Below are 22,193 nucleotides of genomic sequence, written 5' to 3'. Positions count from 1 at the left end.
GCTCTCGAGCCTCCCCCCACCATCCCTTGCAACCTCCGCGAGCCCAGTGAGACGCATGCGCCCGGCGGGCGGGCCGGCGCCATGTTGGGTCGGTTTGAACGCGAGCGCGGGCGTCGAGCCCGCCTGTGGCCGCCGAGGGGCATAGCGGTCCCGAGGAGGGCGATGTCCGTCCGGTTTGCTGAGGGCCTGGGCTTTCGGCCGAGGGTCTGGACTTGGGAGTTTTAAAGAGCGTCCTGGTGAGCGGTCGCGCATCCTTCCCCGGCGGGACTGAGGGAGGCGGAGGAGCCTCCCCAGGGAGGGGCGTCCCGGGGTGCGGAGGCCGCGGGGTTCGGGGCGGGAGCCGAGGTCTCGGCGGATGCAGGGCGGCTGCAGGGCGAATGTGCTCACGGCTGTGTCACCGCCATCCACAGGGTCTCTGCTGCCACCCCGCCAACCCCGATGGGCCGTGGCCCGACCCATGGACGCTCCCTCTGCAGACTGAGCCGGCCTCGGCGTCCCGGCTTCAGAAATCACGGCCGCTGCGGTCTCCCGGGCGTCGTTCTTAACCCCCAGGGCGATTGTCTCCCTTGCACCCTTTGGCACAGTCGTCTGTGTTTTGAATCAAGGGAGTTGGACATTTCTTGCCCTGAGTTGGTCTTGTTCGACACGATCGGTTTCGTTTTGGAGATTTCAAACCGAAGCGCTCGCGAAGGGGAATGGTAAGATACTTAAAATATGTATGCTGGAAACAGTCCCGTGATTAAAATGAGGACAGTATTATAAATAGTATGTTGATAATTGTTGAAAGCTCAGGGATTTTTTTTTTAAACTAGTATACTTTTTCACAGACTTGAAAACTTTCCATAAGAATTGCGGGTTTCCTTTTGTGTCATGTAAATGGAGTTAACCTTGGCCACTCAACGAGAACTAAATCCAGCAGCTTTTCCCTTTGAAGATTTTGCTTATTTTTAATGTTTTGTTTTAGAACTGGCAGCCTGATTAGTATTCTGAAAAGTCATAAACGGTACCCAAGCGGATTTAGTCAAGCTAATTTAATGATTCGTAAGAAGATAAAGAACGCATAAAATCGACTTTGCCTACTACTTCTTTAAAGAAAAACCTACAGCAGGCTGCTGAGCAACCAAGAATGTTGTTGCTAACCAATACTACCTCCTCCCGCAGCCCCTGAGTGCTAGGAATACAGACAGAGGCTACTGCAGCCCTCTAATTTTTATTTAATTAGAAAAGTTGCGGATCTCTGTGAGTTCGAGGCCAACCTGGTCTACAAGAGCGAGTTCCAGGACAGGCTCCAAAGCTACAGAGAAACCCTGTTTCAAAAAAACAAACAAACAAAAATAAATAAATAAAAAAGAAAAAAAGAAAAGTTGTTATATTTTAAAGTCAAATTTGTCATTGATAGTATTACACTAAACAAAATATTTCCAAAAATATCGCCAGAATTAAATGTATTGACCTTGCAGCATCATAGCACGTGTCCTGTGTGTAAATTCTTAGTATAGAGAACACTTCAGTTCTCAGTGACTATTGTACTCAGAATTAATACCTGTCTGGTCTGTTCTTGTTTAAAGAGTTCTCTCAATTTTACTGGAAAAATAAAGCTGAATACGTTAAGTGAATTTCCGAATCAGTTAAACTTGCTTAAGAAAGGGGAACTGACTCTATTTAAGAATTGAAAATACAAGCCGGGCGGTGGTGGCGCACGCCTTTCATCCCAGCACTCGAGAGGCAGAGGCAGGCGGATCTCTGTGAGTTCGAGGCCAGCCTGGTCTACAAAAGCTAGTTCCAGGACAGGCTCCAAAGCTACAGAGAAACCCTGTCTCGAAAAAAGAAAAAAAAAGAATTGAAAATACAGGAGCTGGAGAAACGCACTGGTTAAGAGCACTGGCTACTCTTCCAGAGGACCCAGGTTCAATTCCTGGCACCCACATGTTGGCTCACAGATATCTGTGACTGTAGTTCCAGGGGATCTGCAGCCCTTTCTGGTTTTCCTGGGCAACAGGCACACATGTGTACAGACATACATGTGGGCAGAAAACCTGTACACCGGGCGATGGTGGCGCACGCCTTTAATCCCAGCACTCGGGAGGCAGAGGCAGGCGGATCTCTGTGAGTTCGAGACCAGCCTGGTCTACAAGAGCTAGTTCCAGGACAGGCTCTAAAGCCACAGAGAAACCCTGTCTCGAAAAACCAAAAAAAAAAAAAAAAAAAAAAAAAAGTTTTAAAAGAATTAAAAGTATTGGGGATATGAAGGTCAAGAGGAGATTCTTATTTTTAAAAAGGCTTATAGCTAGCTCATTCTGAAGTAAGATTTATCAATTAAATTTGTTAATTTAAGTATTTTGTTCTCTATAGTTACTTTTTAGGGGGAGAGAGTTGGCTAAAGTTTTATATTGTTGCTTGTCTTTCCTGTTCCTTGTTTCTAATGCTTTATCTGATGGCTTAAAAATTGACTACCTTCTGCCTATAATGGAGGCAGTAGGCTTATAAGTCTTACAAAATACTGTTGGCGAATGATAGGAATTGTGATGTCATAGAACATATCACCAAATGAAAAAGGACTGTTCATTAGCAGCTTTTAGTACTTTAAAAAAATGAGTATCTTTTCCTTGGTATTCTGAGTATATGCTGAAGTAGTTTTGTATATATATTTCCAAGCCCATAGTAGGTATTCAGTTTTTTTTCTAAATCATTCATGAAATGGCTAATAGTAAAGGTAATGGGAAACATTCAGAGCTTAAATAAGAACATTTATTGTTGACAACTAATTTTATTAATAAAAAATTAATGTTTATTTAATAGTTTTTGTGGCTTATAGTCATAATCCATTGGCACTGTAACATTTTGTTTTTATATTGCAGTATTTAATGGAAACAAAGAACTCATTTTGAGAAAACCATGGCAAAATCAACCCCAAAACACAGACGTTGCTCTCGGGAGTCTTCAGTTTCCTCTCTCCTGGCAAGCTGCAGCCTGAGTGGTGGTAGTTCCCCCCACTCTGGTGGCTCTTTTCAGTATAAGGACAAATTGTACAGTTCGGCTTCTGAGGCGTTACAGGCCTACATTGATGATTTTGATCTACGCAGAGAATATTCTGGAGCAAACCCTGGCAGAGTAAAGACTGGTGGAGCGTCTGGTAACATGCCGCGGTTTTCCAGCTATGTGCGTAAACCGACCAACGGTATGCTGTATTCTTAGGCTTCTTGCATTCTTTTATGTCCAGTGATTAGCATATTTGAGAAATGGGCCTTATAAAGTTGGATTTCTTTTGTTATTTTTGGAATAACTTTTATTTTGCTGAAGTCTTTATACTTTCTGAAATACATTGTATACTTGTCATGATCCCAGGAGTTTTTCCCTAAGATCTTTTGACCTTGGAGAGGACAACAGTAAATATAATTACCAATAGTAAGTGGCTGATCCTAAACTCTTAAGCCATTTTTCTGTGGCATGATGGAAAAATATTGCTATTGTCTTAACAAGTTAATGCCTAAATAATCCCAATCATTCTGAGTTTATATTTGCTCTGTTTTAGCTGGTCAGATAGGAATATTATTTTTTTATTGTCTGTATTCTGTGGATCAATAGTCACAATATACTCAGAGTTTGTCCCCAATAAAGCTTTCATGAAGACAAGTTGGAAAAATGAGATGTTGATAAACACTGTACTGAACACTTCTAGAAAAGCAAAGAATGGGAAGGAAGTGGGTGATGTATTCTAGAAGAGACCTAGAACAGCTTTCTCTGTGTGGCCATGCCATTGCAAGGTGACCAGGAGAGAAAGCAAATTGTGTTTCTACCTGGTTTAGTACCACACTTCTCCCTATGTGGTAGCCAGTTTTTCAGAAATCAGCCTTAGTGATTGTGTTAATTAAAAGAAGTGTCCTTATTGAGAAAGTTGAAGAAACAGTAAGTTAGAGAACACACACAAATTCAGCTGGTTGGTGATACACATATGAATTAAATACTGAAGAGGTCTGAAAAAGCACATTTTATAATTGCCAGGTTATATATTTATGTTTAATATTTCTATTCAAAACTAGTAATAAAAGGAAAACACCAAAAAGATTCCTAAATTTTTAATTCTCATTTCCTGTTAAGTGTTGCATATGATAAAGAAAATAAGTAGAATTATTCTTTGCTTTTCAGCTTTTGAAAACCTTGATCACAAACACCACTTAGACTGCTTGGCCTATAGAAGGGAGACGATTACGGATACGGACGCCGTCAGCCTAACAACTGATGATTTGTTGAGACTGCCAGCGGACGGCTCTTTTCCCTTTACTTGTGTTGCCCCTGGTCATCGACCAAGCAAGAGAAACAAGAAATACATTGGTAGACGGGATTCGTCGGACATTAGAAAGAAGCCAAATTTTCATGTAGCCTCTACTCCCAAGAACAAGGATAATGTAGTTACTCCTGATGTATATACAGATGTAAATGGAAAGAAATGTGGTAGGCCCAGAACCCCCAAACCTATGACTAGAAATAATAAATGTGTTTTGGAGTCATCTTTATCCTTTCCTAAGGAATCATCTTTCAAGGACAGTTCAGAGTACGTTCCTGAAAAGAACTATCCAAGATGGCTCACGAGCCAGAAATCTGATCTTAATGTCTCAGGGGTAACTAGTATACCTGATTTTAAGTATCCAATTTGGCTCCACAGTCAAGACTTGTTACCTGATGGAAATAGTCAGAGGGTTTCTAAGTTACTTAATGAAGATGCATATTCCCCCATGCGTAGTCACCAGACACAAAGAACTACTCCACCTACACATAAAGTAGATGGCTTTGAATATTCTTTTCAACCTCCAACCTTTACAGATTCCTTCAGTGAGAATGAAGGATTAGTTAATGAATATAAATACGATCCCGAAAATAGCCAGTGTCAGTGTGAGAATCCACTTCTCCCAGGACAATCCCCAAAGCCATTCTGTGGTAATATTTTGTTTTTAGTCTTTTATTTTAAAACAAATGACATGTTAAAATTTAATGTATTCTGTATAAGCTTTATGTTGTAATAATGTATTTTTATAATATGAATGATTAGCACTTTAAAGCTATAGATGTTCTCTGTTTTCTTTGTTTAAAGTAACACACTTTGTCCTAATTTGCTGTCGTAGTTGTGCACATTCCAAATATTCTACTTTCTGTTCAGTATTTTTTGAGATACCATTTTTTATTTACTTAAAGAGTGTTTTTAAAATTAGGTGACAGAATCGAATTGCTTATCCTCAAGGCTAAGAAGACTCTCAGGCAGCCTCCTGATGACTTACCAAAGCCTGTGGCGAAGGATGACAGCCCTTGCTCCTTAGATAAACTTGAAGCAGAACGATCATGGGAAAATGTCCCTGTTACTTTGTAAGTAAGTGACGTTGTTAGTGTACTTTCAAATGGAAAAGTGCTTCGGCAACATCAGATTTGCTTTCCATGTAACTTAATAATTAACGGTGGTATGATCTAACTTTCTTATTGCTTAAGTTGTAATTGTCATTTGTTAGCCTAAGATGGTGTAATGTTTCGCATACTTACGTAAAATACATGCTACATATATTCATTTCGTTTTGGTGTCGATTGTATATATATATATATATATATATATATATATATATAAAACATGTAACATATATATATATATATAATATATATTATATATATAAAACATATATGTGTTCATAACTGTGTGCTTATATATAATGGAACTTGATAAAATTTATTTTGCATTTGGAGTGGCATTATTGAATGCTTATCACTTTTTAAATGGTACATCTTCCTGACACCTGTTACTCACTTCTTGTTTACATTTTGATATTCTCTGTTAAGTCATTGCTTTCCTGAGATAACAGTACATTTTTAGAGATGGTCTGTTGTAGTTCCTAGGGTTCTTTTCATTTGTATGCTTGACTTTCCTATGATACTCTTTTTTGGAATAACTCGAAAAGCACCTACACACCTAAGATGAGCATGGTGTTGATCAGCGCTTCCTTCTGTAAGGACATTCATTCCTTAGTGTATTTACTCCATCTGAACTCAAAGAAACAGAGTTTTGCTAAGCTGTATTTGTTCTGATTTTTAGGCTCTAATAGTTGATTGTCTTGCGGAACCCCTGGATCCTTTTTCCTTTTTGAAGACAGTGTCATGCTCTGTATCCTAAACTGGCCTTCAAGTCAGTCCTCCCCTGTCAGCCTGCCAAGTGGGTTCTCCTTCACTGTTTGAGTTGCATACTTCGCTTTGGGATGCCAGTGCTGACTCTCATCCTTCTCATCTCTTCCTTTTCTTCTTTGATACCAGTGTAAGCTCTTTAAATTTTGAAGATGGAGAAATGACAGTTAAGTAGGGTTGTGGAGAGATTCAGTTGATTTGAAAATGGAAGTACTGAGGCTAGTTTCTGACCAAGGGTGTTGCTCATAAAACTATTTTCTCCTTCTACTTTTATTTCTCAAGTAATTTCAGCAATATCTTTTTTAAAAGGAATTGATGACTAGCTTATTTAATGTTAACTTCATTTTTTTTATTTCCTAATCAGTCTTTGTGTTAGTAAAGAATAGATAAAATGTTTTGTTTTCAGAAATAAATACTAGAGCTAGTTAAGAGCAGAATTTTCGAATGTATTTGCTATATATGTTTTGCGTTTAGACTCTAAAACTTGTGTTGTGTACAAGTAATATCAATGATTTGACCCAATAACTTGCACCTAGCATGTCATATTTGGAGAGTTAGCCTATACGTATACTTATAGAAAAAGAAAAGATATATTCCTGAGAAGAATAAATAGATCTCAGTTGAAGACTGGTAAAGTATTCCAGGATGAAACAGAATGGAATGTGAAGCGATAGAGTTAGTGTTCTAAAAGGCAGAACATAGATGCCGGAGAGATGGGTCAGTTGGTAAAGTGCTTGCGCAGGACCTGAGTGTGGATCTTCAGCTCCTAGGTAAGAAGCTAGGTGTGCTGGTGTGCACTTGGAATCCCAGGGTTTGGGGCAGGCAAGACGATCTCTGGCTGAACTGGAAAACCGTGGTTCAGTGAGAGACCTTTAAAATTAAGATAGTAATAGCAGAAGGCTTAGAGATTGATCTTGGCCCAGATAAGTCCACACACCCACACCATGCACACCCATGTACACACGCACCCACAGCCTCCCAACACAAAGTAAAAGGTAGAATATAGTCAAACTCAGCTAAATTATATTTTAAACAATTTTGTTGTAAAAATTTTAAATGTAAAAATAGGATTGTGTAGTGGGCCTCTCTGGTCTGTATCTTCAAAGGATACATAAAACTGTATTGTTGAGTGGCGAGCGAAGACCACGTAGACTGAGAAAAAGTGTTTAGAAAAGTGTAAGTAAGATATGCCAACAAAGAATTGCTTCTCACTAAGAAAATGATTAGCATGCAATGTTCAAATTTTATAAAAAGATTACTAGGTATTGTATTTTTAAGTTAGAAATTTAACTTTATAATGATATATAAAAATGGAATAAATTCAGAATTTAAAATTGGGAACATTCTTTTGCCATGAGTGCTCCTTTATTACTCAGAGCATCAAGAAAGAAGTGGCTACTAAGTAGATGAGACACATAGAGAATTATTTTACAGTCCCGCTGTGGAATAGGACAATAAATGTCGACACTCAGGATTAATCAGGCAAATTACCTAAAGTCATAGGAGGTGGGACTGGGATTGGAATTTTCAGTTTGGAATTTAGATTTAAAAATTGAGCTTTTTCTCAGTTTTCCTGTGTGGCTAGCAGTTCTGGAGGTGGGTTTGTCTTGTCTGGAAGTAGGAGGACATAAAACTGCCACCGAAGTAGAGACTGCATGTCTTTGAGTTTTCTGGTTATCATTAGACAAATATATCTAATGTGTGGGTGGATGGCATGGGGGATTGAACCCAGACTCTCCCTCAATATTTACTTGGCAAAAGGTACTTGTCAAACTGACGAGCCTCTGAGGCTGTGTGTAGCCTGGAGAGCCCATGGGAAGCTGTTCCGTAGCCGGGAGAGTCAGTTGAGGAATAGTGGTTTACTGTATATGTGTGTTGTCTGTAATGCTGGAAAGCGAAGCAAGGGGATACAGGAGAGCTGAATTCTGGTACTGGTTTAAGGACAAGATGGAGGAATTATTGCATAACTATAATATGAAGCATATCCATGACATTTATTTTTTTGGTCACAACAATTTGAACAAATTGTTAAGTGTGTGTGTTCATGTATGCGATTATAGTGTTGTAGAAGCTGGAAGAGGGTGTTAAATCTCCTGGAGCTGGAGTGCCAAGTGGTTGTGAGCCACAAGATGTGGGTGCTAGGAGAAGAATGGGGTCCTCTGCAACCACAGCAAGCGCTGTTAGGGGCTGGGCTGTTTGTGCGCCTCACTTGTTTTTAAGTGAAGATTTCAAATGATAGAAGGCTTGCTTTTTAAACCTGGGGACTTAACTACTGCTTGTATCCTTTAAATCCTGTTTAGCAAATCTCCTGTCCCTGTTAAAGCTGATGACAGTCCTCAGCAAAGTTCCAGGACACAGTGTATTAGTGAGATTCTTGAGGACGTTTTAAGTGATGGGAAGCAGGTGAGTAAAGTTAATGCTTATAGTGGAAGAAAGTCTGTGGTTAATCTGTGCATACTCGTTTCTCTGCATCCTCATTCCTGTGCATCCTCCTCATTCCTGTGCATCCTCCTCATTCCTGTGCATCCTCCTCATTCCTGTGCATCCTCCTCATTCCTGTGCATCCTCCTCATTCCTGTGCATCCTCCTCATTCCTGTGCATCCTCCTCATTCCTGTGCATCCTCCTCATTTTTGTGCATACTCGTTTCTGTTTTTTAGTATTTTAAAACAATAACAAAAAGTTCCCAAATCCATTTCTCAACATACCCACAAGCCATGACCACTGTCATGATTTTTAATATTCTGAAGCACAAGAAACTAGAGTTGAATCATACATGCAGTTTGACTTGTCCTTACAATGTCCTCACCCTTTCCCCCAAACATAAGGAGACCGTTCTAGAGGAAATGATCTTTCTTTGTAAGCCAGTTCTCCAATAGTATGCCTACCATGATAATTTAAATTATTGCATTATTTTACAAAGTCACTTTATATGTTTTACAAATACTAATTTACATGTATGCATTTAAGATATTACACAGAATTTGACTTAAAAGTATAAGTTTGACCGACATGGTCAAGGATTATCAGGATGAGTCAGTGTAGCTCCATCAGAGGAAACAAACGAAAGGATGGTTAAGAAAGTGGCTACATGGCCAGGAGATTTATGAAAGGAAAAATGCAGTGAGACCCTAGAGAAGGAGTAGAGCACTCATGCGGAGCTCATAGCATCTACAGTACGGTAGTGAGTTGTCGGAGGTGGCCAGCAATTGCTAGATTTGAGATGTATCTTGAAGGAATCCAGATAGTTTGCACCAACTGCTAGGGTGATGACGTTACTTAGTAAATAAGTGTTCGGGGAATGTGTAAGGTTAGGGCAGGTCCTAGACTAGACAGTGCTCTTCTAGCCACACTCTGGTCTCTTCGATTGGTATCTGTCTTCCCACAGCTGTGACCTTTTTTTCTCCTTCTAATTCAGGGTCTCATGAGTTTCCTTAGCTTCCTGGAGGAAATGCTTCAGTTTCCAGGAAGTTCCCCATACCTCACCAGTAGCTCTAAGTAGTGAGGAGACACCGTTGTAGCATCAACAATAGTAACCCATCAACGATAGAGAACTACAGGTTAAGTCGACTAACGCCCATTATTATGTCACTGATAACAACCTACATAATGTGTGCTATTAGGTCAGAAATTACTTAGAGTAGGTGTGGAGGCAGAAAATGAAAGAGGGGAAAAGGGAGAAGCAAGGTGAAATAAAGGACAGGAAAAGTAAGTAGAGGAGTAGGGAAGAGTGTTTTGGAAGGAGAGAGAAAGGACCAAGAAATTAAAAAGAAATAATAAAATGAAGGAAAAAGATGAAAACCATTTCCCAGTAATGAAGAACTTCATAACTAAGATTATGAATGGTAGAATAACAATAAAAATATTAAATGCTTTTCTTAAAAAAAGATAAAGTCAAATAGTACTAAATACATAAAGGGGAAACGAGGCAAAAAAACTGTCTCTGAAAAAATACATAGATTAGTATATTGAGGAGAGTAAAAATTAGAAATAAAGTAAAAGTAATAGCTAAGAATACTGCAAGGAGAAAGGGAAACAGCGAAAAAGAAAAGGAAAGAAGAAAAGGGAAGATAAGGTTGCGCTTGGATTGGCTTTCTGGTGGTCAGATATAGGAGACTCTCAGCTCTGTATGTGGGTAGAGAGTCAGCTGAACTTCTGGGCTCTTAGTGGCTTTCCTGTGATTGGTGCTGGTGCTGAGCTATGTGGTTCAAGGGTAGGATGTCTACTAGAGCTGTTGTCTTGTGACTTCCTTGTGTTGGACCTCTGCTGCCTGTACTTAGATCTGCCATTTTATGTGTTAGATTTGCCCACCCTTCAGCTCCAAGTTCTTCAAAGTGACTAATATTTCAGCTTGGAGGAACCTAGCAAATATTTTTGGAGTACAGACAGAAGGCAGCTTCTACACTGAGTTTGTGTAGGCTGATGCCTTTCTAAACTCTTTTTTTAAAGATTTATTTATTAATTATGTGTACAGGGGTCTTCCTCCATGTATTTGTGCAGGTCAGACGAGGGCACCAGGTCTTCTTAAAGATGGTTGTGAGCCACCATGTGGTTTCTGGGAATTGAACTCAGGACCTCTGGAAGAGCACGCAGTGCTCTTAACCTCTGAGCCATCTCTCCAGCTCCCCTTTCTAAACTTAACCATTAACCATTCTGTTATTGGTATAAGACTGGATATTAGTTTGCTGGAGCTTCAGAGTTCATGGACTCTACAGTGAATTTCATTGCTTCAACCTCAGATTCTGTACTATCCGATTCCTTTGTTTTTCTCAGTTGATAATACTACAAAGGATGGTCTCCTTCTCTCTGTACCATTTACTACCTGGGCTGAACCAACTGATGTCTGCATTTTATCTATCTGTCTGTCTATCATCTATCTATCTATCTATCTATCTATCTATCTATCTATCTATCTATCTATCATCTATCTACCTACCTACCTATCTACCTTGTCTGTCCCCCCCCCCCCCCTCTCTCTCTCTCTCTCTCCTGTCTGTCTAGTTTTTTTAGCATCAGGGCCTCTTATTGTCAATAAAATTCTCCCAGCATCTATTTCAGCAGCACAATGAATTTAGATTCCCAGTTCTCAGGCTCCAGGGTATCTTAATTTAAACAAATAGGTACTGTGGTAGTTTGAATGATAATGTCCCCTATATTTTCATATCTTTGAGTACTTGGTCCTCAGTTTGTGGAACTGTTTGGGAAGGAATAGGAGGTATGGACTTGCTGAGGAAGTATGGCATTTCCACTCTTGGGGCTTGGGCTTTGAGGTTTCGAGAGGCTTCTGCCATTTCCAGTGTGTTTCCTCTCTTCCTTCGACTTGTAAATCAAGATGTGAGTTCTCAGCATAGGTTCTAGCCCTCTGAAACTGTAAGCCCAGACAATTGTTTTCTTTCATAAATTGCCTTGGCCATGGTGTTCTATCACAGTGGAAAATGAGTGTGACTGGTGCCCTGCCGAGGCGCCAGTGCAGCAGTGCAGCAGTGCAGCAGTGCATCAGTGTAGCAGGGCTCTCCATTGCTTAGTGTCCTGTGGAGAAGTCACAACAGAAGGTAACAAAACCTTCAGCCATTTCTGAAGCGTGAGAGGGCTGTGATCTTACCTTGTGGGTGAGACTGCTTGTCCATGTTCACTAGGACTGCCTCACTCACCTGCTGATAAGGCTTCTATTTCCCACTCTTTGCCAGAGAGCTCTTAGGTTTGGCTTACTTCTTTCCACTGAGTTGAGTTCTGTTTCTTTGCACTGCTTGGCTGTCCTGTCTTATTTTTGCAATTTCCGTAGGCCAGTCTTTGTTCTCTTTGGGATAGAGTCTGTTTGTTTGTTTTTTTTTTTTTTTCTTGTTCTGGTACTGCTCTGTAACCAGCTCACTGGGAGGCTGTTTTCAGTCTGTTACTTAGAAGATGTTTACATAGTTTTATGAATGTATGAAACATTACTGAATCAGAGGAACAACAATAATGTCCTCAGGACATTCACTATTAGACTTCATTGGTAAGTCTCAGATTATTGAATGGTAAGTACTGATTTTCAGCCTAACTGAATCCTTACACTTCTTTGTAGTAAAGCATACATGACATAAAATTGGCTATGTTAATTAATTTTATGCATATAGTTCAGTGACGTTTTAGTAGCTTGATATTATTACAGCCTTTACCAACAAGTGTTTCCAGAACCTTTTCATCTTCCCAAACTAAATCTCATTACCATTTAAGCACTAACTTCTTATTCTTCTCCCCCACCTCCTGATAGAAGGAAAAATCTTGTTTTCTCTGTGAAGTAGCCGCTTTAAGAAGTGCCTAAAATGTCATGAGCCAACAGCACTCAGAAGGTGGAAGTAGGGTTGTGAGTTCCAGGCCAGCATAAGGTATAAATTCCCAAATAGATGAGTAAACTGAATATCCTTATAGACTATCCTCAAAGAATCAACAGCCCTGTATAGTTAAGTACTGAATACATGGGAAGTTAGCACGTTTGATTATTAGGTCTTCAAGAGGTAAAACGATAGCATCTCTATATGAAACCATACGCACATGCATGTACACACATGTATACTCACATATGTAATTGAAAATCTAGTTTTAAATCTCATGTCTATATAAGAAGAAAGAAAGATAGTGTTTCTGAATTTAGCTTATTTTATTTTACGTGATTTCCAGTTTTATTCATTTTCTAGGAAATTAATTTTCTGTTTTGTTATGTCTGCATAGACTTTGTTTATACATCAGCTGTTGCTGGACATAAAAGTTGGTTCCATTTCCTGGCCATTATGAGTAGTGCAGAAGTCCACATGGATGTGCAAGTTTCTCGGGCATGTTGATGTAGTTCTTTGGGTATATAACCAAGAGTAGTAGCTGGCTTATATGGTAGTTCTTTTCTTAGTTTTTGAGGACTAATCATAGTGACTGCAGAAATTGTACACTTATCCTGGCCAGTGAAAATATACTTGAAAGTGTGTTGAGGAAGATTTATTTGAAATCTAGGCCTCACTCAGTTGATAACTAATTATTTTTAGACATTTTAAAAGAACATTTTGGTTTACCTGGATTCTGAAGACGTTTTTGTTTTATTAAGCTAATTAGAAGGCATCTTGGCAAAGACACATTTTCACAGTGTGCAAAAAGATTATTCCACAACAGACAAGAAACTAATAAGCTTTCCAGATCTTCTTTTGGTCTGTGATACTAATTTTAAAGTATCAAGGATTAGGAGGAGTTTGCGAAACTGCTTGTTACTATTTCTAAGTGGTTTCCCCTGGAGCCCAGGTGTGAAGAGGGTTGAGTTAGTAGTTAGTAGTGTTGGTTTTCCCTGGAGACCAGGTGTGGAGAGGGGTGAGTTAGTAGTTAGTAGTGTTGGTTTTCCCTGGAGACCAGGTGTGGAGAGGGGTGAGTTAGTAGCATCTATTTGTAAAAAACATTTTCTTTGATCAGTCTTTTCCAGTGGAGTGACTCTGGGTATGTCAACGACACTGCAAGTCAGGCAGCCCACCCCCCCCACTTTTTTCTTTGATATATAATAAAATATGATCTTATCTTCCCCCATTTTCACACTCCCAAATTTCCTAACGTGCCTCCAACATGCCCCTCTCTCAGCTTCCTTTTAATTTTTTTTAATTTTAATTTTAATTTTTTTCTTTTATTTTTTTTAATAACACTAAATCCAGTTAGTGCTGCCCATATGTGATGGGTGTGGCATCATCCATAGAAGCAGAAAAACCTGCCAATGGCTACATCCTTAAAAAAGAATGATTCTTTCTCTCCCAGCAGCTCTCAATCTCTAGTCATGCCTCAGTAAAGGATGGGACCTGGGGATGATTTGTCATCAACCTGGGATATTGGCTGGTTTGTCTTCTGTAGCTCTTGTCCACATAGCCAGAGCTGTGAGTTCCAGAGGACACCACAGCAGTCCTCCCTGCCCTTCACCTCTTTCTTTTTCCCTCTTCTGTGGCATTCCCTTAGCCATGTGCCACTAATATAGATGACTGAATTATGGCTGAGAATTCACTCTTGTGTTCTCTTCATTTGAACTGGTTTTGCATCTCTCCATTGACTGCTGTTTACTACAAAAAGAAGCTGCCCTGACCAAGGCCGAGAGCAGCTCATGTCTGTGGTTATAAATATAAATGTTTAGAAAGCAATTTAGATAGCTTGACCATTATCACAGTAGTAAAGTTCTGCCTTCGACCTGTGAACTCACCTAGCCATGGACTGCTGATGAATCGTAGGATTCCTTCTGTGAGCAGCAGTCCTCAAATCCCGTAGACAGCACTACCTGCAGCAGTCATGCACTGTTACAGCAATAGGCACATCTCTTCTGGAAGGTTGGCGTTGCGGCGTGCAGGGTCCACTGCTAGGCAAGACCACAGGTGTAACAGATTTGATTTTTTAAAACTCCAGTTTTAGTACATTGTCTGTATTTTTGCTTTAATTCTTTGCTGGGGAATATTATACAATGTACCTTTTTCCTTCTATACTTGAATAGTTTAATTTTATCATCTTCTTTAACTTTAGAGCTCTACCCTATCTGGAGGCAAACATCATGGTCCTGTTGAAGCCTTGAAACAAATGTTATTTAACCTTCAAGCAGTACAAGAAAGTTTTAATCAGAATAAAAATATGGAGCCAAAAGAAGAGATTGAACAAGTAAGCATGAACTTATGAATTGAGATGCATGATTTTATCTAAAATCATATTAGTTAATTTCTTTTATCAAGTGGCAGAATACATGACATAAACATGATTTATTTTGACTTATAGTTTTAGAGCTTTCAGTTCGTAATCTTTGTCTCCACTGATTGTGGACCCACAATGAGGCAGAACGTCAAGGCAGCAGGAGCGGTGGTGTCAGGGAGTAGGCTGGGGAATGGCTGTGCATCTCATGATCCTGCTAAGGGATAAAGTGAGGAAGGGACTGGAGACTAAGTGTAACCTTTGAAGGCAGGCCCCAGTGAGCAACTTCCTTCAGTTAAGTCTAGGCTCTTAGTTTCTACAATCTCCCAAAATCGTGCTACCAGTTGAAGGTCAACACTTGAGCTGTAGGAGCATTTCATATTCAGATTTAAAGCAGATTTCACCAGGTTGTTTTAGGTCTACCTCTAGTTCTGTGTACATAAGCATGCTAACACAGTCCGTGCTGGAGAACTGTGTTAGAATTATGCAGTTTTTAGAAACTGTTTTACCCACAACTAGTATTATTAGACTTCCAAAGAGGTCCTCTCCTTTTTTGCTCCTGAGCTATTTTTTTCTGCTTATTTTATTACAAATCCAGCATCTTATTTAGAGATACTGCTGCTACAGTTATTGTATGAAAGGCATCAATGCCATCTCTAAAATCATGCAGAATTAATTGCTCTGGCTTCTTACAAACACAAAACTTCTTGCAGGACTTGTGAAGCCTATAAAATGTTCTCAGTGTTAGACTTCTCCACCTTTGTACTTCAGAAAAGCAAATTTATTTTTGTTGCTATGTGTTCATGGATACTTCTGTGTACAACACTTTTTTAATTTGTGTATTTCCTAGAAACTTTGAAAAACTTGTTTCTGCTTTATGCTATTTTGTAGAGGATGACTTTTTAAAATACAGGACCATAGACTTTATATCCTGCCATATTTATTGGCAGTGAATTCTGACTGCCACTTAATAGCAAGTAGAACATAATATAAACCAATTAACCACTTTACTTTCAGTTTATTTTCTTTTTTGTGACAAACAAAATTTTGATATTTCTGATGTAATATATATTAAGTAAGTAGGTATGGATTATGGAAGAGCTGAATCAAGCCAATTGGTGCATTTCACCTTCTATAGGTATTTTTTATGGTAAGAGCATTTAAAATCTCTTTGAAAATTTCAAGCCTGTTAAATACATTATTAACTTTGGCCACCATAATTATCTAGTAACTATCTTGAACTCACCCCTCCAGAGTATAATTTTAAATACTTATCAGCATCTCATTTGTCATTGCTCAGCCAGCCTCTAATTTACTGTGTGATCCAGTGGCTGGAAAAATTGCTCAGTGACTGAGAAGGCTTGCTCTTCCCGAAGGCTCAAATCTGGTTCCTGGCACCCATGTTGGATGACTCACAACTGCCTGTACCACCAACCAGTCCTTTAACAGCTGTACCTTTTAGATCCATATGTGAGTGAGATTACGCATTGCTTGATTCTCCTGTGCCTGGCTTGTTCTCCTGATCAGTTTTATTGCCATTCAGCAGAGCTTTATTACAGTCACCAAGCATGACGAGTGAATCAGCTTAGTATCCCAATTTGTTTGTTTAAATTACAGTATTCATTTTTTCCTCCTGACACCCTAATTACATCGTTAATGTACAGGGTAACCCGTCCTTTACTTACTCTCTTAAACATCACTGACACATAACCTTTTATGTGAAGATGCAATTTCAAGCAAAAGTAAGGTTCTTTAATGGGCATATGTTTAGAAGCATATTTTAGAAGAATTGAACAATGAATCTAAGTAGTTGTAGCTTTAGCATGAAGAAAAGATGAAAGTATTAATTGCTTTCCAAAAATAGTTTGGTATAACTAATTATTCCAAATATTTTTAATTTTTTGGTTTTTAATGATAGGTGTCAGAGGATGATTTCTCTAAACTACAATTGAAGGAAAATATGCTTCCGATTACTAGGTCTCTTCAAAAGTAAGTATTCTTTACTAAGATGGACACAAATCCATTTTTAGTCATTTATGTGAAAAGAATCGGTGCAATTCAGTTGTATGGTAGGCATGTCTAAATTTCTTGTAGCACTTTTTTAAAATTTATTTTAAAATGTGTGCTTGTGTGGTGTGTGTGAGTGTGTGTGTGTGTGTGTGTGTGTGTGTGTGTGTTTGCATGCATTTGGAGTCCAGAGGTCAACACTGAGTGTCTTTTTCCTTATTCATAGAATTCACTATTATTTTTTAGAAACACAAACACTGCTTTCTCTTTCACCTGTGTGGCTTCCTATTTAAATAATCCTAAGGATTAAAAAGACACTCATTTAAAATATAATGCTCATGCCTGGCTCAGATTCTCTTTTCATCCTAGAATAAAAGCAGCACTTGAGATGGACACTACTGTTGGAGATACACTGTAGCCATAATTTGTTATGAAATGAGTTCATCTAGTCATAAACGCATCATCATTTAACATATCTGAGGCTGCCTAGATGGTTCGGTGGGTAAGAGCACTTATGCCAAGCCTGATGATCTGATTTCAGTTCCTGGAGCCCATGTAGTGAAGGACAGACTGATTCCTGTAAATTGTTCTCTGACTTCTACACAAGTGCCAAGGGTATGCTCACACACACACAAACACATACAAACACAAATAAATGAGTAAAGAATACTTCACACATCAGATTCAGAATAATACGTTTTATTTAACAGCATATTTAATTTTTTAGTCCTTTTGGCCTAAATAATAATGCAGTGAATACTGCAGGTTGTTTCTATTATCAGGCAATAAGGTTCATTATGTTTGCATTTGGTTATAGAAATACGAAATGTGATGATCTCTGATCATTTGGAGGAATGGTGTGATATAGGTGCCCCATTTAGGTTTGGGCACTCTTATTTTCTGCTTGTTGGTCAGATGTGGGTCTCTGTGTTAACCCCCATCTGCTACAAAAAGAATCTTCCCTGATGAAGATTGTGCAGTGACAGGTCATTAGGAGTCAGTGTGATATCATGCACCTGGGGTTCCCCTAGGCCCGTGGCCATCTAGCCATGAGTTTTTGAATCGTGTCTTAATTCAGGGGACTCTAACAAGAAGTGTTCGGTTACTCCTGTGACATTCATGCCACCGTTAGAACAGTCAGGGGCATATCGTGTCAGGCTCATAGTTTAGCTCATAGGGTTCACAATTAGGTAGCATTGCTAACTATTTTTCCTCCTTAACGTGTAGTATCTTTCAGTACTATGACAGCTAAGCTTTCACACTGGGACTAGTTTTATGATTCAAGTATGTGGTGTTTTTAGCAATAGGATTTTACCATCAACTTCTGGAAGGTACCAAGAACAGTGGCCATAGCCTAATATTTGAGGGAGACTGTAGGACTTCACGGACAAACATTTTGGAAAGAGATAACTCGTATCTGGCTTTGGGTTTTTTTTTTTTGTTGTTGTTGTTTTTTATTTGATAGCCTGTGGTGTCTAGGAGAGACATTGTCCCACTCTAAATGGGTGACTCCATGTAAGCTCTTTATATGTCCATGTTAGGAAGCTTCTGCAGGATTAGATTCCCACAGCCTTTCAAGGCTCTTCAGCGTCACTCCTTACCTTGCTTGCCCATCCACTGCCCACTTAATCCTTTTGCTCTGTTAGTTCCCACTCCTTCTTCATCTCCCCCCCCCCCCCGGGTCCTATCTCCTTTCCTTTTAAAATCTCTTCTGCTCGTGACTCCATACGAGTTTCCCAGCTTCTGTGGGCACTCCAGGTGAAACACCTCTGAAGATTCTCTAGTGTAGGAAATAAAGTCCTGAGACTATGTCTACTAGTGGTATACCTAGGTCATACGGTACATCTATTTATCAGTCTTTGAAGAACTGGCATATTAATTTCCACAGTGGCTGCCTAATTTGCTCTGGTACCAACAGTGCATGTGTTATTCCACATCCATTCTGTCATTTGTTGTCTTTGTTGTTTTTTTAAATCTTAGCCATTCTGACTAAAGTAATATGAAATCTCAAAGTACTTTTCTTATTTCCCCGATGGCTAAGGACGTTAGGAAAAATATATGTTAGCTGCTTATATTTCTTTTGAGGACTGTTATAATTACATGTTTCAATTAAAACTAATTTTTTGAATTTACTTTTATTTTTACATTATGTGTATGAATTTTTTGCCTACATGTGTATATGTATACCACATGTGTTCCTGGTCCCTTGTGAAAGTCAGGAGAAGGCATTGGATTCCCTGGAACTGAAGTTATGGGTGGTTGTGAGCCACTGTATGGGTTCTGGGAAACAGCTCCCCCCAAATCTCTACAAGGGTGCTGGTACTCTTTAACTGCTGAACTGTCTGTCCAATGTTAATTGGGTTTTTTGTGGTTTTATGTTTTTTGAGGTCTTCACATATTCTGACAGTCTATGTCAGCCATATAGCTGGTACAGATATTTTTCCACCTCTATAGGCTGCCTCTTTACTTAAAAGGTGGTGTCCTTTGCTATAAAGAAGTGTTATAGTTTTGTAACGTGGTACATTTTATCAGTTGTTAGTGTTAATGCATGTGCACCTGGGATTTCCTGTTCAGAAAGTTCCTTCCAGTGCCTGTAAGTGTAAGCATATTTTCTAATTCTCCTCTATCAGACTCAGGTTATTGGCTCTAATGTTGAAATCTTTGATGTGTTTGGAATTGTTTTGTGAAGGGTAAGAGATAAAGATTGATGTCCATTATTCTACATGTAGCTTTTGAGTTTGACCAGTACTGTTTGCTGAAGATGCAGTCTTTTGTCTAATGTGTATTTTTTTTTTTTTTCAAGACAGGGTTTCCCTGTAGTTTCTAGAGCCTGTCCTGGAGCTAGCTCTTGTAGACCAGGCTGGCCAAATGTGTATTTTTTAAAATATCTAGGTTGTTAGCATATGCATTATTCAGCCTTACTGGAGAAGTTGCTTGTGTTCCTTCTCAGCAAAAATGAGTTTTACTGAGAATTTTTATTTATATTAAGTGATATTTTTAAAATTCAAGCTATTGTTATGGTAAATATTAAATGAATTATGTGCCTTGTTTTCTAAATGATGTCTCCATGATATAGCATGGCAGAAGAAAAAACATTGCAGAGTTGTTGGGGGAAATTATATGAAAAATGTTTTATTAAATATGATACATGTGATACTGTTTTTATTAGGCTCTGGCATATTTGCTAAAAATTGAATATCAGATATTTCAAGAAAATGTTTATAGAACATTAAATTATTTTAGTTCTTACTTGTTCAGATGTCAGACTTTATAAGAAACAGTTAAAGTTTTATGTTTTTCTGTAACTTCATTTCTTACAGTAATTTTGAAGTCAATAAATATATAATCACTATTTCTTGCTTTCTAATTGGCTAGTGAGTTCTCACTATTGGTTTATAATATATTTTTGTTTTTCTAATAAAGGGCCTTACAACACTTATCCCGCCTGAGAGACCTGGTTGATGACACCAGTGGGAAACAGTCGCCAAAAACGTGAGGCGGGAAATAAAGCTTTAGCCACAGTAAACAGTCACCGTGCGGCTCCATATGTACTTTTACTGTTTCTTACATTAGCAAAGTAAATATAAGTCATATATTTTTCTATGGCTACATCAAGTGTATTTTTAAAAATCTAAACTTGGAAATATTTATAGGCCTGATTTTTTTACAGACATACAACTGGAAGACACTAGGTATGTTCCGAAGTAGCACTTGGATCTGACCATAAAATATTTAATACTCAAAAGTGGACAATTTCCTTTCCTGCCATTCATCTGGACCCAGCCTTTATTGACAGTCTCAGTTGTCATTTAGCCTTTTGCTTGATGTTAAGGAGCTCTTTAACTTTTATACTAATTTTATATTTGTGTGTATACTAAATATATTTAAGCAGTTTAAGGAATACCTTAAATTGTTGTATCGTATGGGATTTTGTGACTTCTAAGCTTTCATAAATTTAATATGTAAGATGTTATATTTGTAAATGACATTGATTTCTAGTAGTTGATGACTCCATGCTAATGGAATGTTCTCTGATTGTGATACCACAGAACCTTCTTATTTAATTAATACTTCTGATTCTTTGTAGATAATCTTGATAATACTTAACAGTTCACAAATCATTTTAGGGTGTATTTTAGAACTTAACATTTGTTATATGGTTATTGTCTAGATTTTAGTTTTGGATTAATCCCAATCTATTAAAAGCTGTAACTTTATGAGAAATCTAAAACTAAACAAGAAATGAATGTCTAAAATCCAGAAACGATTGTAATGGAAAACTCTTTTCTAGAGTTGTCTGAATTTGTCTCTAGATGGAACTGAACAGAGCTGTGTTTTGCAGTTTCTACTAGTGAGTATTAATATTTATAAGTAGGAAACATCTGCATCAATGAGGCTAAAATTATGTAATGATGCATAATTAGTGCATTTAAAAGCAATGAAATTAAAGAATGCATATGTATATAGTCAAGTACTACAAGTTAACATTTACCAAATGACTGTCTCTTAAATAAATAAATTTATTGTTATATAGAATTTCTAAGTACATATGGCTAAAGCTATTAAGGCACCATTTAACATCAGATGCTATAGACCCTGTCTTTTGTGTTCCCTAGCCAGCGAAGTTTCCCACCTATTTGTCTGATTGACTAGTTTGAGAAGCTTTTACCAGTAGAGTTGTGAGCACTAAGAAGATCACTTTGCTGCTGACATTTGATTTTGTTAAAAATTCTATTGGGTAGCAAATGGCTGATGTAACCAAATATATAATTATTTTGTAGATTAAGTTATACCTGGCTTTTACAAGGAAGATTGCAATAGGCTTATGTCAGGAAGGCCTTGGAGAGTCATTTCACTGTAGACAATTTCTAAAGAGAGATCCGGCTGTAAGTTACAATTACATATAATTATATGTTTATCGAACATTGTTGTAGGAGGCTGCTTGTTTATTCCTGGCTTCTCAGCCCTGAAATAATCACACACAAACCATATTATATGCAATATTGTTTGGCCAATATCTTAAAAGTCTATTTCTGGCTAACGCATAAATCCTAATTTAACCTATCTCTATTCTGTGTATCACCACGAGGCTGTGGCTTACCTGGTAAAGTTTCAGCGTCTATCTCTGGCGGGGCTACATGGCTTCTCTTTACTCCATCTTCTTTCTCCCAGCATTCAGTGTAGTTTTCCCTGCCTAGCCCTACTCAATCCTATCACAGGCCAAGGCAGATTCTTTATTCATTAACCAATGGTTTTCACAGCATACAGAGGGAATCCTACATCACCTCCCCTTTATGATACAGGGATGAATACTTTGCATTGGTATGGATCTTGGTTTATTGATACAAATTTAAGGTCAAT

General features: G+C 38.4%; 1 protein-coding gene across 2 annotated transcripts; it reads left to right on the top strand.

Moving 5' to 3' along the window:
• Nucleotides 1–89: 89 nt before the first annotated feature.
• C5H18orf54 (chromosome 5 C18orf54 homolog) lies at nucleotides 90–21,974 on the top strand. Of its 2 annotated transcripts, none has more exons than XM_038330524.1 (9): nucleotides 90–236; nucleotides 411–698; nucleotides 2,859–3,178; nucleotides 4,147–4,332; nucleotides 5,208–5,358; nucleotides 8,460–8,562; nucleotides 14,667–14,798; nucleotides 16,744–16,814; nucleotides 20,256–21,974. In XM_038330524.1, exons 3-9 carry the CDS (start codon nucleotides 2,896–2,898, stop codon nucleotides 20,326–20,328), a joined length of 999 nt encoding a protein of 332 aa, XP_038186452.1. In that variant the 5' UTR covers nucleotides 90–236; nucleotides 411–698; nucleotides 2,859–2,895; the 3' UTR covers nucleotides 20,329–21,974. The 2 variants fall into 2 exon arrangements, with proteins under 2 accessions (XP_038186452.1, XP_038186449.1); XM_038330521.1 differs by having other exon boundaries at nucleotides 4,147–4,935.
• Nucleotides 21,975–22,193: the final 219 nt, after the last annotated feature.

This window comes from Arvicola amphibius, chromosome 5, assembly GCF_903992535.2.
Source record: "Arvicola amphibius chromosome 5, mArvAmp1.2, whole genome shotgun sequence".
Classification (NCBI taxonomy): Eukaryota; Metazoa; Chordata; class Mammalia; order Rodentia; family Cricetidae; genus Arvicola; species Arvicola amphibius.
The sequence above is the reverse complement of the archived record's forward strand: the minus strand, read 5'-3'. Positions and strand labels throughout refer to the sequence as shown.

What these genes read in the sequence shown, in the direction of transcription:
- C5H18orf54 (XM_038330521.1), top strand. Translation starts at nt 2,896, where the DNA reads ATGGCAAAATCAACCCCAAAACACAGACGTTGCTCTCGGGAGTCTTCA. An exon ending in GAAAATGTCCCTGTTACTTT is followed by an intron (nt 5,359 to 8,459) that starts GTAAGTAAGTGA and finishes AATCCTGTTTAG; the next exon opens with CAAATCTCCTGTCCCTGTTA. An exon ending in TTTTAAGTGATGGGAAGCAG is followed by an intron (nt 8,563 to 14,666) that starts GTGAGTAAAGTT and finishes CTTTAACTTTAG; the next exon opens with AGCTCTACCCTATCTGGAGG.